The sequence below is a fragment of the Typopeltis vanoorti genome, chromosome 4, assembly GCF_054136105.1.
Source record: "Typopeltis vanoorti isolate ZY-2024b chromosome 4, IOZ_Tvanoo_1.0, whole genome shotgun sequence".
NCBI classification, from domain to species: Eukaryota; Metazoa; Arthropoda; class Arachnida; order Uropygi; family Thelyphonidae; genus Typopeltis; species Typopeltis vanoorti.
Window position 1 is genome coordinate 116,083,941 of NC_143552.1, and position 19,900 is coordinate 116,103,840.

Sequence of the window (19,900 nt, forward strand, 5' to 3'; positions counted from 1 at the left end):
TATTACAATAAGGTGACAGCTTCCTTGGACAGAGGAGAGGGATACACAGTAATATACTTAGATTTCGCAAAGGCTTTTGATAGATTACCGCATGATAAGTTGATAGTCAAACTAGAGTGGATAGGGTTGGATATTGGATTAATGCATTGGATTGGAGACTGGCTATCTGATAGGTATCAGCAGGTTGTGTATGGGGGTGGGAAGTAATATCCCAGAAAAGGAATGTCACTAGTGATGTACCTCAGGGGTCTCTATTTTAGGGCCATTACTGTTTAACTTGTATGTTAATGATATTGACAAAGATTTGGGTGAAGATTTTAGTCATTTGCAGATGATGCAAGTTGGGACGAACTATGAAGAGTAGAGACAATGTTGTGGCCTTATAAGAAGACTTGAATAAATTGAGTGATTGGGGATGCGCGTTCAATGTTGCAAAATGTAAGGTTATAAATTTGGGAAACAAAGATGGGATGTAGACTTTATGCTTGGTGGGGATATATTGTTGGAGGTGGAGGAAATAAGAGATCTTGGAGTGAAAATGGATAAGGATCTGAAATTTAGGGGACATGTTGCCAAAATTGTGAAGACAACACAAAGACTTCTGGGAATGATGCAGAGAACACTGACTTGCAGAACTATGGAGATTCTTGCTCCATTATAAAAGGCTTTGATTAGGCCACACATGTACTACCGTGTCCGGATTTGGTCACCTGTTATTCAAAAGGATGAAGAGATGTTGGAAAGGGTCCAGATGCAATTGACTGAGGTAGTTTCTGACCTCTGGAAAGTTGAATATGAGGAAAGATTGAGAAGATGCAATTTACAGAGTCTAGTGGACAGGGGGAATATATGATAGAGACCTACAAGTTAGTAAGTTGTTATACGATCAGTGTCGGAGAGGTTCTACAGACTGTATAAAGAGGGTGTGAGCAGGGGAGTGAGGAGCAGGTTTTTTGCATGCAGAGTTGTGAATGATTGGAATGCCTTGACTGAGAGTGTGGTGTCTGCAGAGAATTTGAGTGTGTTTAAGGCACAGTATGATGAGCTGTGTGTATGATAAAAGGACCTCCTAAATATGTTTTTGACTCCATGGGGTCTTGAGGTAATAATAATATTTTATTTTTGTGAATATTATTATATTACAGTCTTATTATATTATTATATGACAGTATTATATTACAGTCAGAAGTTAACAAGATTACCACTAGTGTCTTTCGACAGAATATGGTTTAATAATTCTCTATGTGAGTATAGTACTTTTGTCTTTATTACTTATTTACTTTTTTTTTTTGTTTTGGTTTTTTACTGTTTACTTTTTGTTTCAGTTATATAACTTTAAATGAGTGAAGAGCAAATTAAACATAAGCCATATAGCAAAAATAAAATAAAGTAAAAAATATATATATATTTATAAAACATTTTAATAATATTTTATTAAATTGATTATCTGCTTCACCAAGATATTGGATATGTCAGATCATTCAGCTTTTTAAATAAGTGATATGAATAAGGTGGGGAGGAGCAGTCTGCATTTTTTCTGCTTATTTGTAGGTTTCATTATCCAGAATACTAAGTGATCACTTTGCAGTTATTACTGCAAAGTCCCCATTTGGATGGTATACTGAGACTGATGTGAGAATTGAGGTAGATGAACTGGAAGTATTTGATATATTGAAAAATAGCAATGTGAATACAACAGCGGGCCTGGATGGTATGTCAGCTCATGTGCTATGGGAATATGCAAGTAAATTGGCAGCCTCTGATCAAGTTATTATTATTATTATTTTGGGCAACTCCAATGAGTCAACACACTCATCAAGGGAGGCCCTAACATCATGTCAAGAACAACTATTCGACATTCACACAGTATCTATCATACCTCGCCTTGAACTCATTCATGGTCATAGTACCCACAACAGACTCTGGCAGCTTATTCCACTCATTTACCACTCTCCAAGTAAAAAACCTAGCTCTGACACCCTTGTTAACCACATTCTTGCCCAGCTTCCATGTATAGCCCCTAGTCCTCCCACCACCAGTCCTATTCTTAAAAATATCTTCTGAATTAATCTTATAGAAACCCTTCAGTAATTTGAATGTCTCAATCATATCATCCCTTTTCCACCTATCAACCAATTTTTGCAACCCACAAATCTTCAACCTGTTCTCATAAGGTTCATTCCACAGACCTGCCACCATCTTGGTCACTCATCTCTGGATCCCCTCCACCTCCTCCCCATCAAGAAGAAACCCTGGTGCCCATATCTGGGCAGAGTAGTCCAAATGGGATCTTATCAGGGCTCGACATAGAGGAACAATAACTTGTTTGTCTCTGCTGGTTAAAGTATTTTTCAGTAACCAAGTGATTTGATGAGCTGATTTAGCCACTTTTGCAATGTTCCCCCTAAACTTCAACTCTCTATCCACCAACACTCCCAAATCCCTGGCCTCATCAATCTCCTGAAGCATGGTTCCACCAATGTGATATACTGCTGCTAATCTTTTCACTCTAAAATGCATAACCTTACACTTTGCCACATTAAATTGACATCCATTTTCCCTAGCCCATTCCTCCAAACTATCCAAATCATCCTGCAAAATTTTGACATCCTGTGCACTCACTGTTGCTCTACCCAACTTTACATCATCAGCAAATAAGTGAACACTTCCTCTCAGATCCTTTCCTATATCGTTAATGGACAAATTGAAAAGTAGTGGTCCAAGAACAGAACCCTGCGGCACACCACTAGTCACAAGCCGTCTTTTGGACTCCACTCCTGAATAAACCACTCTCTGGTATCTCTCCATCAACCACCCTCCTATTCACCTCAGCAACCCTATATCCATCCCCATCTGCTCCAGTTTACTGATTAGAGTTCCATGTGGTATCCGGTCAACGGCCTTGGCAAGGTCCAGTAGAATCACTTTAAAACCATTGCCCTTATCCAGTTCAGCTGCCACTGTGTTATAAAACGTGAGCAAGTTACTGAGGCATGATCTACCCTTCACAAAACCATGTTGTCCTCCATAGAGTATCCTGTTTTCATCTATCCAATCCTGTATTCTTTTCTTGACTAATTTCTCCAAGACCTTGACAATGATTCCTGATATGCTAATCGGTTGGTAATTTACAACAGTAGTCTTGGAACCTCCTTTATGCAGTGGAACTATTTTCCCCTCTTTCCACCCCCTTGGGACTAACCCAGACCTGAGACTCAGATTAAACAAAATGATCAAAGGTACTGACAATTCTTTAGCCACTTCACGTAAGACACGAGTTGGTATACCATCCAATCCCACAGATGTATCGACATTGAGGTTTTGCAATAGACTACTCACCTCCACCTCATTCACATCAATTCCCATATAATATATTGGTTCATTCATTTCTGCAATGTCACCACTGGATGATATACTCTTGCAAAGTGCTTGCTCAGTAATTCAACTATATCAACTGATTCGGTTACCTCCCTGCCATCGGCATTCTTTAAAATCATTCTGTATATGCATTTTTTCTTTTTCTTGCAACATATCGAAAAAACTGTTTGGGATTCTCTTTAGCCTGCATGGCCAATGTTCTTTCGCAATCCTTTTTTGCTTTTCTTACCACCCTCGTTATCCTTCTGGCCTGGACTTTATACTGTTCATGTGCCTGCCTGTCACCTTTCTCCTTAAATTCCCTCCATAGTTGTTTCTTTTTTTGCAGCTCAAGCTTAATGGTGTTATTCATCCATTTAACTCCTACTTGATTTATTATTCGGACTCTAGGTATACAGTCAGCCAATGCTTCATGCAAACACTTTTTAACCGCCTCCCATGCACTGTCACATTCTAGCCCTTGCAGTTGTAAATGTCATGGCAGTGTACCAATCAATCTCCTAAGCTTGTCATACTTACCAGCCCGATAATTCCACATCTACCGTCTTAATTGTAAATTCCACACCTTTAGCCACGCCACCCCCCCAAGTCAAGATCCCATGATCACTCTCACCAATTGGTGGCAACATGGTCATATTCGTTACAGCCAAATTCTCAGATGCAATTACCAGGTCAAGCACGCTCTGACCCCTAGTATTTTCCATTACATGCTGTCGCAGATAGTTATCCCTTAATAACCGCATAAAATCCAATTCCTTCCTCCCATGTGTTCTCTCCTCCTTCCAATCAATGTTACCATAGTTGAAATCTCCCATAATAATTACCCTCCTTGCACTCATTTCTTCTATTTGCTTATGCATACTATCTCCACCTCTATTCCATCACCTGGTCTATAGCAGCACCCAACTGTATATTTTGTTCTGCTAGTTTCAATCTCACTCCAAATAGCCTCAAATGTGCTCTTTTCTCTATCCTGAAGTTCCACTTCTATTCTCCTTGGCTGTAGCTCAAAAGTTGTTTAATGTAAGTCTTACATTAAAAGTTATTTAATGTAAGTCTCTGCTCTGGCAAGGTTCCAAGGGAGTGGAAAAAGGGTACAATAATTCCATTACATAAAGGTGGCTCCAAGACAGAAGTAGCAAATTATATACCAGTTAGTATCTGTGGAGTGGCAAAAGTGGCAAGCAAAATTCAGAAAAGGGTGGTGGATGGATAGGAATATGATAGATACTCTATAGGGAGAAGTATGGCATTGTAAAAGGTAGTTACTGCCTCAGTAATTCATTCACATTTTATAATAAGGTAACAGTGGAATTAGATAAAGGATATTGCTGAATTTTGAAAAGGCATTTGACAGAATACCACATGGAAAACTATTACATAAGTTGGAGCAAAAGCAAATGCATATGTAGTTGGAGGCATGGATAAGGGGTGGCTGATGATATAGCATAAGATTTTTTTTTTTTTGGGGGGGGGGATATTCAGTTGTTTGCTGATGATCCAAAACTGGGTAGTACCAATTTTTTGGTAGAATTCAACCACGTCTCAGAGATCTCAATAATCTTTGGACCGGCTGATGCTATCAGCAGCACTAATTCACCTTCTTTATTCTGGATACTCCTGGCATTAGTATAAAGAATCAAGGCATTGTCACTGTTTCTATACCTATCATTATCCCCCCCCAGACTCCACTGGATTCAGCATTACCCAATGTATTCCCCCTTCTTCTGAGCACCTATTCCCACAAGAGGCCATCCCTGCTACCATCCGCCCTGATAATTTTAGTTTTCCTCGCATTGACACATTGACTCATTCAGAGAACACCATTTTCTGCAGATGCTTATGTCTTCCCTCATTCAAGGGCAAATCATCTCTCGCATACAGTTCCTTTCTGTCCTCAAATGCCTCTGAGCATACACATATTCCAAGCCTCTCTTTTGCCACATTCTGGCTATTATATTATTCCTTATTGATGCACTTCTCTGTAGCTCTGCATTATCATACCTGGGCAACACACTCACTATCCTCCCTTTCTCAGTCTTCTTCCATACAACCTCAAGCATGAACTATAGATCTTTTGGCACCTGATTCACACTACCTCTCAAATCATTCGTGCTTGCCATAACAACATCTCATCTACTCTTTCACCTCACTTAATTTCCATAGCCACACTTTTTATTGTTCCTCCAGGCAAACACTTCTCAGAGATTCTATTTTGCACACCACGGATCATTGAGTCTCCATATATCACACCTCTTACTGCTCTGTTTCTTCCTTGCTCACCTGTATCCCTCACCCTATCTTCTAACACTTTCTTTCTTTCTTTGTTTCCCCTACTTACCTGTTGTCCTGGTATCTCCCCATCCCTGGTTCCAGCACTCTGGCATTTTTCTCATTCCCCCTCTCTTTTACTGGTGTTCCTATCCTCTCCTCTTCTATCATTCCCATAACTCTTTCTCACTCCTACTTTGATTCGCCTTACATTCATCATTCACCAGTCATTTAATCTCTTCTTTCATGCTTCTGAACTCATTCTGGAGACATAAGTTCCTCTTTCAGCACATCTATCTCTCTCTCTGCAAGCTACCTACTTTTGCTCGCCATTCATCCTTCCAATTAACACCATCTTCAAAAACTTCACAATGATTCAAACTTATCTTACTCCCTACTTTTATTTTTTCATTTGCATTTTGCTCGTTATCCTCACCCTTGATGACACGCCTCATTTCTCTCAGTCAGTATTCTCCCATTTCTGATATAATACTACTGAGGTCCATTATACTAATGTCTAAATCACAAAGTTCTTCCCATTTTCTACATTTCCCACATATATGCACTCCCCGATCTCTCATCTGTCCCATATCTAACTGTCGGAATGCATACACATACCACAAAATCCCATAGTATGCTGTGTAAAATGTAGTCCTTGAACTGGGAGGACTTGGTGATAAGCCATTAGCAAACTGAGCTGCAGCTACTGCCATTATAAAAATACTTCAAAGTTTACCTAAAAAGTAAATAACTCAGCCAATTACTCACTCATATAAAACAAAAACTACAATGAATTAAGCTATTATTATTAAATAAATTATGTAAATATGACTTATGATTCAGCACTGCTAATAACAATACAACACATACAATCTGCTATATCATGGTTAACACTGCATGGGAAACTATTGCATAAGTTAGAGTAAATGGGAATAGACAGTGCCATCTAAACATAGTAAGCAGGCGATGCATTGCATTGGGACACCTTCTTCAAGGGACATTGGAGTAGAAAAAATTAAATAAAAACACATTTTAATATTAGCATTTATTAAATGTGGGCACTCAACTTAAAATTACATTGGGACACCAGGACCCACAGAGCTGGCCTCAGAATGGATATGAAGTTAGTAGCGTGGATATGCTGGTGGATGATAAAGAGATACTAGAAAGTGGTGTCTGGTGGATTAGTATCTAGGAGAATAATGGTAACTAGTGGAATGTCTCAAGGTTCTATAATAGGGCTACTATTGTTTAATTTGATAAAGATAAAGTGATAAAGATGATGTAAACATCATGCAGGTTGATTTAATAAACTGGCAGTGTGAGCAAAGATAATCATTGTCAATTTAATATGCAAAGTGTAAGGTCAACAACATATTTTGCATGAAAATATTACATACTGTTTATTACATTGATGGTGCTGGATTGCAGTAAATTGATGAGGCTTGGGACTTAGGGCTGATGTGGACAGAGAGTTGAAGTTCAGAGGGCATACTGCAAAAGTTTGCAAACTAGCTCAAAGGATTACTTGGATGTTGAAGAACACATTAACAAGTAGAGATAGGTTATTATCCTTCTTTATAAAGTCATGATATGGCTGCATCTTGACCACTGTGTATAGATTTCGCTACCTGTGTTTCTTGGGGATGAGGCGATGGAAAGGATCCAGAGACAAGTGACCAAGCTGGTCACTCATCTCCTTATCCTCTGGACAGATCTATGGAATGCTCTCTATTAGGGTATCCATTGAAGGTGTGTGTGTGGGTTGCAAATTTACCTGACAGGCTAGAAAAGAGGGGCTATGTGACAAATATATATTATTAAATAGATCCTATAAGAATGATACAAAATAATTTTTTTTGGCACATGATGAGTAGGAAGTGAGAGAACCAGGGATCACCCCTGGAAATTGTGTAAGAGTGCAGTTATAATAGTATGCAAACTAGATTGTTTAATTGGAGTGTGACGAATGATTGTAATGTTGCCAACAGAAGTTGTGAGTGCCTTGACAATAAATGAGTTTAAGGAGAGGTGTGACAGATATTATGTGAATAAAAGTTAATGAGAGTCTCCTGTGATGAGTCTGGCTCCATGGAGATACCTATATAATAATAATAGTAATAAATCATTTAAAAAATTGAACATATATAAATTATCCATCTATCTATCTATATATTTATACATACATACATATATATTGTTTTGGAACAGTTACAAACATCAAACAAAAGGCAATGCTGAATCATACCTTTTATAATTGGCTATGGAACTAAGCGAAATGATCAGAGGGTTATTTGGTAGTCGTCAGTTGTTAAGCAGGGAGGTTGAATATTATGCAATTTGCTATTGTAATAAAAACAAGAAGCAGTAACATATCATTACTAGCGGACTGTCCTGTGCTCTGCTGTCTTGTCTCACTCCATCATGACTGTTCCACAATGAAGAGTATGACTTCTTCATTCATACTCTCCACTCAATTACATTTTTTTCTCTCCACATTATTACTTTTCATGAAAGCACACTTATGCACTCATCACAGTGTTAACCTGGTAATCCCCCCCCCCACACACATGCAAGATGATGATTAAAAATGATACTCATTTTTTATGTAACTGAAATTCAAGATATCTGTATGGATGAAATAAAAGGAAGAATTTTTTTTATTATTATTAAAAAGAAGAATTTTTCTATTATTATTATTAGGATTCTTCAGACTCTACAGAGTCTGAAGAATCCTGATTTGGGCAATCCAGTCTGCTTATATACTAACAGAATACCTTACAACTGATTTGCAAACTTCTTACACTCACTCACTGATGAGGTACTCACAACCAACTCTGGCAATCCAATCTACTCATTCGCCATTCTCAAACCAAAAATCTTCACACTCTTCCTAACCACATTCTTGTGCAATTTCCAGGTGAAACCTCTTGATCTCTCTCTCTCTCTCCTTGTCATGTAATGAAAATTTATTCTGCATCGGTTGTATAAAACCACTTTGGTAATATATATGTTTCTATCATATCTCTCAGTTTTTATTTAACCAGTTTTCTTACCTACAAATCTTCAATTTGTCTTCATAGGTTTTCCATAGATTATTATTATTATTATTATTATTACCCAAGACCCCATGGAGTCAAAGACTCATCCAGGAGATCCTGCATCTTCCTCACCACTTCTCCATTGTTAAGAAACTCAGGTAACCAACTCTATGCATAACTGTTGGAAGTCCCCCCCCCCCTTGGTTATACTATGAATTAAAAATACCAAGAAATTATATTCTTGGTATTTTGGGGTACTTGTACTGAGGTCTCATCATTGGGAGCCAACCACCCAGAAGTGATACCAAGGTTGAAGTAATACAGAAGTCATATTTTCATATACAATCAAGGTTGAAACCAGTCTGGGTAGTGGCCCTTCCCATGATGCATAGCATTATACATGTTTGTAAGAATATGTACATTGAATTATGTGATATTAAGCCAATTGATTTGAAGTCATTACCCTCTATATACAAGTTGCTCAATTGTGAAGTGACCACATGTAAACTTTGCTTACACTTGGATAAAGGATGAAATCAAGAATATAATTTCTTGGCATCTTTAATTTATTCTATGCACAGCTCCAAACATGACACACCAAAGTCTTATAAAGAGGAATAATAAAAATAATACCCTCCTTATCTTTTGCTTATTAATAACATTCAAGTAATCATGATCTAAGTGATTTTAATTCATCTTAAATTTATTATTTATATTTATATCTTCAGTATTTATTAATGTAATATACAGTTTCTTTTTTTTTTAATTATAAATTGTATATTTATGTCTTAATTCAGTTGTACATTTCTAGTTTTACCAGTGCAGTTTATACAGCCTCCTTTTTATGGTGCAAAGCAAAGCAAGTGAGTTGTCATTTAGTTTTCTATAATAATTGATTTACAGTCTTTCAACATACAAGCAGATTTTTTTTTGGATAAATTATTCATAGTTTTTTCCTGTAGGTACAACAATTATGGAATGTTAGGCAGCATGATTAGTCATGACATAGCCTGTGGTAAGTAGAAGTTTAAATGCCTTTATAGTAACTGGGATTTATTATAGTTTTTTTTTTTTTTTATGTGGTTCCCACCCCACGAAAGGTTAATAGTAAACTTATAGTACATTTGTACAGTAGGTGGACCAAGGATTTTTTTTTCCAATTTTTATCAATTTTATATATTTTTTTGTAATTTTTTATTTATTTTTACATAGTCTAGAACCCTGCTCTAGAGACCAAGCATGGAACTTTTTCATGCCATTTTAGGCCTCTGATAAATGGAGCGTTGATCTCATAATGAGCGATGAAATTCATCTTTAAACTAAAGAAAATTACAAACATCCATGCCCACACATGGGTTTTGAACCCTCAACCTGTTGGTTGGACAGTGGGTATTCTAATATTATTATGTAATACCTCAAAGCAGTCACACTCCTTGGAGGGCAATCTATATCACACAACCCATCATCCACACTACACCTACTGCTCACTTATTCACTATCCATGCACTACACTATCTACAGCCCAATATCATTTTTGCCTGTTAACTCTGTGTGTTTTCTGGTTGGCCAAATTGCAAATACACAGGTCACATTTTGAAGATAATTTGCAACTTATAATTAGTAGCTTTTTTAAGGTAATAGAGCTGACATTTTAAATAATCTGGTCAAAGGTACTGTCAATTATTACCTAGCACATTCTCATAATGCATGAGCTGATCTACCATCTAATCTCATAGCTGCATTCACATCAAAGTTCTGTAATATATTGAACAACTCTAGTCTCTGTTTCCACATCAGTTCTTGTTGCATCTGTCACTGTAGTATCTCACCTGGATTATACACCTTTGCAAAATGATCACTCAGTAATTCAAATATTTCATCTGTTTCACTCTACCATCAGCACTCATTAAAACTATTTTGTCCTAGTCATTGCTTTTACTCACCACATATCAAAAAGAACTCTTTTGGATTATCTCTGGCCTGTTCTGCTGATCACCTTTCTTCTTTATATGCCCTCCACATATTTTTTCCTGCCTTTTTTTTGCACTTCTGTTGATACTCACCTGTTGTCATTTAATCCTCTACCTGTCGAGGTGGATAAATGGTGAAACTGAATTGCACTTCTTATCCATGTTATTCAATAGGTGTTACAGAATCGTATCCAGATTTTGCTGGACATCTATAGACGTCATGGCTGGTTTGGAGGAGGGGGTAATTCCTACTTTGTTTATCCTTCTGACCCTAGATATGCAGTCTGATACTACTTCCTTCAAACAACCCATTACTATGACCTTGTAGTTTCTTATGCCATGGTACTGCTCCAAGCAGTTTCCTGAATTTGTGGTAATTACCAGCTTTGCAATTTCACATATACCCCTTCTTAACTGAAAATCCACGTTTAGCCACTTCCTAGGTCATAACAATGTAAATGTTACATGTGTAATTAGACTTGATTTATCTTTTCTCTCTCTCTTTCTCTTTGTGACCTATATTATTATGGTCAATATTATTAATATTTACAATTATTATGTGTCATCTCCAAGGAGTCCAAGGAATCATTATAGGAACGCATTCTGTACCATGCACTGCCCACTGTCTGTATTACTAATTTACTGTACACACTATTTATGAAATCCATGAGAAAGATCTTGTGGATTTCATAAATTTAGCTAATCTGGTATACATAAAGCTTGTTGCATAATTTATAAACACCTGATATTTTTGAAATGGATTATTATTATTATTATTTTTTTACAGATCTTAGAGGGCCGTGTAATTTTTGGTATAGTTTGTAAGTAACTTTAATATTTACTTCTTTGTTCAACATTAACTTTGTGGTATTTTCGTCTTACCATACCTCAGTGGAAATACTCCTGAGTATAGTAGGGAAAAACTGAAATGATATCTTTGTTTGACGTGGTGATTTTTCTGTATGTAACAGCCTGCAGATGACTTTTTTTTTTTTTTAGGATAACCATGTCAGATAAAGTGATTATAAAATGAGTTGGATTCTTTTATTTTTTTTATCATCAATCAGGATCAAAGTGTATACTTAAGAATTATGTGCAACTGCCGCTTCAGATGGCAATCAAAGTTCTGCAATTCTTTGTACAATAGCAAATGATCAACTCCACAAAGTTACTTTTTTTAATGCAAAACATTGATAATGAAAAAAAAGCAAATCCTAAATCACCAGAAGCAGCACTCACACTGTACATCTGCTTGCTCTTGCATTTCATAATATTGCAGTCATGACACTTGAATCAAACCATCTGACTGAACAGGAGCACATTTGAATACTCTTAAAAATGTTGACCTTAAATGAGTCATTGTGACTCAGTGCTACTGCTAATGTCTGAGAAACAAAAGATATTTTCTTAAGAAAACTGTGTGTAGAACAATGTGATGTCATATTTTTATTCAGTAAATGCAGTCATGTTAAAATTACCTACTTTGTAATTTATCAGTTAAAGCAGTGTAATTTTAAGTCAAGACACAACCAAACAGACAGACTAAATAAGTAATTTCATGAATAAATGAAATCACACCATACATTATATATATGATTTTTATATGATACCATATATGACACCATAAATGATTTGACACCATATACCCACAACGTTTTTTTTGTCTATAAATTACATGTTTTGTCATGCTTGTTTTGCATGTATATGGAATGAAAAACACAAGTTTCTGGGAGGAAAAAACCTGCTACCTCCACGAGATCGGCTAACTCACCTTCATTTGAAAAAGCCCATACAAAGATTCCACTTATCACGATGAGAACTGAACTTAAATCTTTACAGTGAAAGGGTACAATGTCCTGTTGTTCTTCTTGCTTTTCTAATTTGATCTTGTTTCAAGACCATTTTCAGTTAAAGAGAAAAACAATAGAATAACTGAATATTATAGTGCATGTTATAATATACAATGTTGAATGCATGAAGCGAACTCAATCTATAACTATTAGAATGCAAGCAAATGATGCTGAAATTACTTCAAATAATAAAATATTTAGCATGGTCATGTGGTGTTTTGAGTAGGATAACTTCTAAAAAATTTGAAAAGTTTTAGGCAATTATCAATTCTGTTGAGTAGTTGATGAGTTTCAGTGCATCTTTATACAATCTTTCTTTTAGAGAGATTGTATATTGTTTTCTAAGAGAAAACAACTTTGGTGTAACAGTTTAGACTTATTCCAGTGAATTATGTCTAGTAGATATGGTGTGACCAGTAAGACGTAATCTATTATTATCTTCAGACCTCCATGGGGTGAAAGACTCATTATGAGAGTTCCCTCTGTCACTCACTCACTCACACTCACACACATCATACTGTGCCTTAAAAACATTCATATGCTCTGTTAACATCACCCTCTCAGGCAATGCATTCCAATCATTCCACTCTCCAAGCAAAAATTCTGCTTCTCACTACTTTACTCACACCTTTATTATAAAGCTTACAGGGTTGACCTTTTGTTCTCTCACTATTCTCTGAAAAAACCTCTTCAGCGTTCATTTGATAAGAATCCCCCGTAATCTTGATCCTTTTCAAGATTAAGTGATCAAATTTGTACAAAGCAGTCCACATGTGGCCTAATAAATGCCCTATACAAAGGAATCATAATCTCTTTACTTCTACAAATCACTGTTCTCCGCATCATTTCCAGATGGATCTTAGTTTTCAGTAACCTCTCCAAAGCTTTTTATCACAACACCTGAAATACAGGTTAGCCTATAATTTGAAGCTCGAGTTCTGTCACATCCCTTATGAAAGAGTATAGTTTTGCCTTCCTTCTACTCCTTGAAACTTGGCCACATGCAAGACTGATTAAACAAGTATGTCAAGGCAGGTATGTCAACTCCTTGGCATATTCCCTCAGAATGCACAGTGATATATCATCAAGTATGAGACTTGATGATATATTAGCCTTGTTAATATCACTTTATTTAATTCTTCTTATATCTCCTGCTCTCTCACAGTCAGTTCCTCCTCCTCCCTTTAATCTGCACTCAGCTTCTGCATGATATCACATTCATTCACTAGGATGAAATACCTTTATGAATTGTGCATTTAATATCCCAGTTGAACTCTGATTGTTATATGGTATTGGGAAAATTTTAATTTAAACAAAATTGGCTAAAAATAAATAAAGCTGAAAATAATTATCAACCAAGTTACAGAATTTTTTTCATTACAAGATACCCCTACAAGACAACAATATCAAAAATACACAGATTTAAAAACAAAACCCATACATGAATCAAATGACAAAGAAGAGGAATGGGAACATCTGAAACAAATCCTGACAAAAGCAACAACAGAAAGCTTAGGAATAAAGAATAAATGGAACAGAAAAAGAAAGCTGCAAAAGTGGAACAAGGACATAGAAAAGATAATAAAAACAAAAAAAGAGAGTTACCAGAAATTGCTAAAAATCAAAGACAGTAGAAGCAAAAATAGAGTAGAAAAGAAACAGTACAATTTCAAAACAAGAACAAGGAATAAAACATAGAGAATAATAGATTTAACGGTATTGATATGAACACAGATGGATAAGAAAATAACTATTTATTAACTTAGAAGCTAATATTTCACTGGTATTGATTTTCGTAGACAGGCTTATACATTGGTTATGCATTATTAAAACACTTAAGGAATAGAACAACGTAGTTAAGGATATAAATTAAATTAAACTTTAATAAATATTTTCCGATATTTCGACAACGTCACGTTGCCATTTTCTAAAGGAACTTACAAAAAAGTTACGTGCACATAGGCACTACAACACAGAAAGTGGGAATGAAGCTATTGTTCTCCTAACAGTTTTGATGGTGCCCTCTAGCGGGCTAAGTAGGTGTTCTTGACCGTTGGGCTGAAGGTCTGCAGATGTAGGCCTCCCAAATTTGGGGCAGTTGCATACAACTAAATTTGTTGAGGTTTGGAGAATTTCTTAGGGCTGAGGCTGATTCCATAAAGAGTCTTTCAAATTTGTATTTGCTACAGTGTATCACTGTAGCTTTCTTCCACCGTATTCTGTGGCGTGTATCCAGAGCATGGTCCGCAAGCCCAGAATGACTGTATTTGTGAAAACGGATGTAGTCCTTGTGTTCCGAAATTCTGATATTCGCTGTCCTGCCTGTTTGGCCAAAGTAAGACAGTTACCTCCCTATCAATTACAATCCCACCAACTCTCAAATTAGAAAACTTCACAGGCTCCTTAAGAGAGTCACTTCTTGGCATGTAGAAGTTACCAACAGATTAAAGCCGTTTAACTCTATACCCCCCCCCTGTATTTACGGACTCCCAAAAATACACAAAGAAAATGTGCCATTACGTCCCATAGTGGATGGCATTGATTCCCCCACATACAAATTAGCTAAACATTTGGCCAAAGAGCTCGCACACTATACTGGCAACACACCATCACACATAAAAAACTCAGCCCATTTCAAAGCCAGCATAGAAAACCTTACACTCCAATATACTGACATAATGGTCAGCTTTGATGTGTCCTCTTTATTTACAAATGTCCCACTCAAGGAAACTTTAGAGCTAATCCAAGCTAAAGTTTCTCCCGATATCTCAGCCTTATTTCAGTTCACAATGAACTCAGGCTATTTCGTTTGGCAGGGAAAATTCTACAAACAAATAGAGGGGACAGCCATGGGTTCACCACTCTCCCCACCCTTGGCCAATTTCTTTATGGAGACCTTTGAAGAAAAAGCCTTAGCCTCTGCCCCACAAAAACCAACCATATGGCTTCGCTACTTTGATGATGTGTTTGCTATTTGGCCACATGGCTCTGAAACACTTCTCTCCTTCTTAACACACTTAAACAACCAACACCCCAGAATCAAATTCACTCTGGAAAAAGAGGAAAACAACAGCCTCCCTTTCCTAGACACACTAGTCACCCGCCAGCCTAATGGATCCTTGGTTTTCTCAGTTTACAGAAAACCCACCCATACAGGCAGATACATTCACCAACAATCCCCCCCCCCTCACAACAACAATATGGAGTAGTGAAAACACTATACAACAGGGCTAAACTAATCTGTTCAAACGACTTGGCCCTAAACACTGAACTAAATCACATCCTCAACACTTTCTCAGCCAATGGCTACCCCCCCAAAAAAATCCAAAAAATATTAGAACCTACAAACCACAGATCCCCCCCCACACACAAGAAGGATTACTCTAAATCCATCACCATTCCCTATGTCCGAGGCACCTCGGAAAAGATTACCAAAATCTTAAAAAAACATGACCTGACCTCCTGTTACAAACCTTACAGAAAATTGGCATCCCTTATCCACTCCACTAAAGACCAACCACTTCCCCTAGACCTAACTGGTGTTTACCAGGTCCCTTGCAGTTGTAAACTGTCTTACTTTGGCCAAACAGGCAGGACAGCGAATATCAGAATTTCGGAACACAAGGACTACATCTGTTTTCACAAATACAGTCATTCTGGGCTTGCGGACCATGCTCTGGATACACACCACAGAATACGGTGGAAGAAAGCTACAGTGATACACCGTAGCAAATACAAATTTGAAAGACTCTTTATGGAATCAGCCTCAGCCCTAAGAAATTCTCCAAACCTCAACAAATTTGGTTGTATGCGACTGCCCCAAATTTGGGAGGCCTACATCTGCAGACCTTCAGCCCAACGGCCAAGAACACCTACTTAGTCCGCTAGAGGGCACCATCAGGACTGTTAGGAGAACAATAGCTTCATCTCTTCATTCCCAGTTTCTGTGTTGTAGTGCCTACGTGCACGTAACTTTTTTGTAAGTTCCTTTAGAAAATGGCAACATGACGTTGCCGAAATATCGGAAAATATTTATTAAAGTTTAATTTAATTTATATCCTTAACTACGTTGTTCTATTCCTTAAGTGTTTTAATAATTCACTGGTATTATATCCAGCATCTTCAGAGCACACAACACTAAGTTTGTTACAAATGCAAGACAACCACAATCCAGTGTAACAGTCTTAATAATAGTCTTAGAAAGTTTGAAAAAAATAAAATAAAATAAAAGTAATAAATATTAATTTGGTCTTAGGATGATTGTCTCATAAATCTTTGGTAGATTTATACAGCCATACTTGTTAAGGTTTAGAGTATGTTTTAAGGCTTCTGTTGATTCCAGGAACAACTTCTCTGACTTGTAGAAGCTTCTGTGCATTACTTTTGTTTTTTTTCCAATTGATCCTGTGTGCTGGGGTATCCAAAGCATGGTCTGCCAGACCCAACTTGCCATAGCAAAAGTGTTGGATATATTTTTTGTGTTCACTGAGGCGGATGTCCACAGTTCTTCCTGTCTGTCCATAGTAGGCTTGATGGCAAGAACAGGGCACTTCATAGACTCCTGGATGTGATAAAGGAGTGCATTTGTCCTTAGGTGAATGGATGAGAGTTGCTAATTTCACATAAGGTTTAAATATTATTTAAACCTTATGTGAAATTAGACTCCATGCTCAAAGTCCTCATGATGCTACATTTGTGAGAATGAAATACTTCAGTGAATTGCTTGTTCAGCTACAAAATAGATAAAATACTATTAAATAAAATATATAGCCCCATTATCCCACCTCAAATACACAGGAGCACAACATTACCATTTCTATTCCCTATATCAGAAATACATCAGAAAAGATAGCCAAAGTACTGACGAAACATGGCCTTCGTACCACATTCAAACCTCATGTTAAACTAGCAACTCTGATCTGCTCTCCTAAGGATAAATTCACCCTCTGGCACACCCTGGAGTGCATGGAGTTCTCTGTGACTGACTTGGCCTACTATGGGCAAACAGGAAGATCAGTTAACATCTGCCTGGAAGAACATATAAAATACATTTGCTATTATTACTAAGGCAAGTCAGGACTGGCAAACCACATTTTGGACACTCCTTCACACAGGATTAGATGGAAGAAAACGAATGTACTATTTAGAAGTCATTACAGATCTGAAAGATTATTTTTTGAGTCAGCCATAGCTTTGAAGAATTCTCCTAACCTAAATAAATACAGTTGCATTAACTGACCAAAAATTTGGTAGACTGTTATCTTAAGAGCAACTCCCACATAGCTGTAATGTTTTTTTTTTTTTTTTTACAACATTAGAGGGCACCAAAATAGGACTTTAGATTACTGAAAATAAGAGCCAACAGGCTTCACTTCGGCGAAGTTAAATTATTCAAAATTAAGTGGATATTGAATACCACATTATTTCTTAGCTGAATATAGAAAATTATACATATAAAGTTCGGCGAGTCCAAGCGTAAGCCAACACCTGGTAGTGCAATGCTAGGGCAACTCGTAGTAAAGGTGGAGCAAGATCCGATCACTGTTCTTAGTATTTTCTCATAATGTAAAACACAGCTCCTAGGAGATGTATTACTGTTCTACATTATGAGAGAAGGTCACTACCCAGACCAGTTTCGACCTTTTTTGAGGTCTCGTCAGTGAGTAGGCAGACCTAGATGTAATACTAAGGTTTCAATAGTCAGAGCTTGTATCTTTACTGTATGAGTTGCGAAAAGGTGCATAAATACTTATTTTCAGTAATTGTATTTGTGCACCTTTTTGCAACTTGTACAGTAAAGATACAAGCTCTGACTATTGAAACCTTCGTATTACGTCCAGGTCTGCCTACTCTCTGACGATCACCCCAAAGAGGGTTGAAACTGTCTACTCACCGAGATCTCCAAAGATGGTTGAAACCGGTGCGAGTTAGGCTTGGGTTCCGAGAGGCTCTGCTTGGAGATAGGTTTTTGCTTTTCTCTGAGTGGGGCCACTGCTGAGATTATGGCTCTGCTTGGTGGTGGGGTGAGCCTGCCACCAGGTAGAGCCAGTGCTGAGAAGTTCTTCCCGGTGATGGGGTGAGCCTGTCAGTGAGTAGAACAATGTTGAGTTGAGCAATCTTTCGGGATCGTCTTATTTTTAGAGCCCGCTTCGCCTATACAAAGGTCAAAACCGGTCTGGGTAGTGACCTTCTCTCATAATGTAGAACAGTAATACATCTCCTAAGAGCTGTGTTTTACATTATGAGAAAATACTAAGAACAGTGATCAAAGCTTGCTCCACCTTTACTACGAGTTGCCCTAGCATTGCACTACCAGGTGTTGGCTTATGCTTGGACTCGCCGAACTTTATATATATAGTTTTTTTTTCTATATTGGCATGAAACTCTTAGATTTGATTTTCTATCTTTGAGTTTCTTATTCGGCTTAGAAATAATATGGTATTCGATATCCACTTAATTTTGAAGGACTTTAGATCTTTTGTCTATTGCAATTGTATTGTTTCACTTACTTACTGTTGTGCATACAAGCTGTGTTGTACTCTGATGATGCTGATTTGCAATTCAGTGAAATATAAACAGTTAATAAGAGTTCTGATGAAATTAACCATGGAAATATTTATAGAAGATGCATGCAGTAGATACCAGATGCCTGTGCAAAAGTGGTTGGAGTTGGTAAGAGATGAGTCATTTATCTGGCTGACTGCTCTCTTCTGTACTGAATTGAGTATTTTAGGGAACTCGTATGGGCACTTCCCCAAATGTGTGAACAGTACTTGATGGACTTGTGATTTCCACAGGATTAATAGCTGTTTGGGGGTATGGTAATGTGCTGAATGAAAGAATCTTAATTTTTGGATACCAAGGAGGCAATGGTTGTAATGTGTTTATTATTATTATTATGAGAGAACTCCAGGGAGTTCATATACTACATGCACCAGCTATCATACTTCTTGAATTCATTCACACAACTTGCACACATGGCATCGTTAAATGGCAATCCATTCCAATCACGCACCACTCTATGAGAGAAAAATCTAGATCTCACTCCCCTTCTTAGCAGCATTCATTCTCAGCTTCCAAGGATATCCTCTTGTCCTCTCCCCACCCTCCATAAAACAAAATACTCCATCAACTGAAATCCTGTATGACCTTTCAGAAGTTTGTAAGTTTCAATCATATCACCCATCTTTTTCTGTTGTGATTCTGATACAGTTGAGAGAGTACAAAGCAAAGTGTATCAGAATCAGATATTAGGATTGTGAAATACTGGTTATGAAGACATATTGAGAATTTGTAAACTGCAGACACTAGCAAACAAATTCTCAATCTGTCTTCATAATCAGTATTTTACAATCCTAATATTGTTTTAACACTCCCCTTTGCAATCTCT

At 37.1% G+C, this 19,900-nt stretch overlaps 1 protein-coding gene across 1 annotated transcript in view; it reads left to right on the plus strand.

Annotated features, from left to right (window-relative positions):
- LOC150107627 (neprilysin-11-like) overlaps positions 1-19,900 on the plus strand; it is a 190,674-nt gene that overhangs the window by 144,090 nt on the left and 26,684 nt on the right. Inside the window, exons 12-13 of the mRNA XM_090392140.1 lie at positions 9,488-9,553; positions 9,653-9,705. Coding sequence (XP_090248266.1) covers positions 9,488-9,553; positions 9,653-9,705 — 119 coding nt within the window. The remainder of the gene's footprint in view (positions 1-9,487; positions 9,554-9,652; positions 9,706-19,900) is intronic.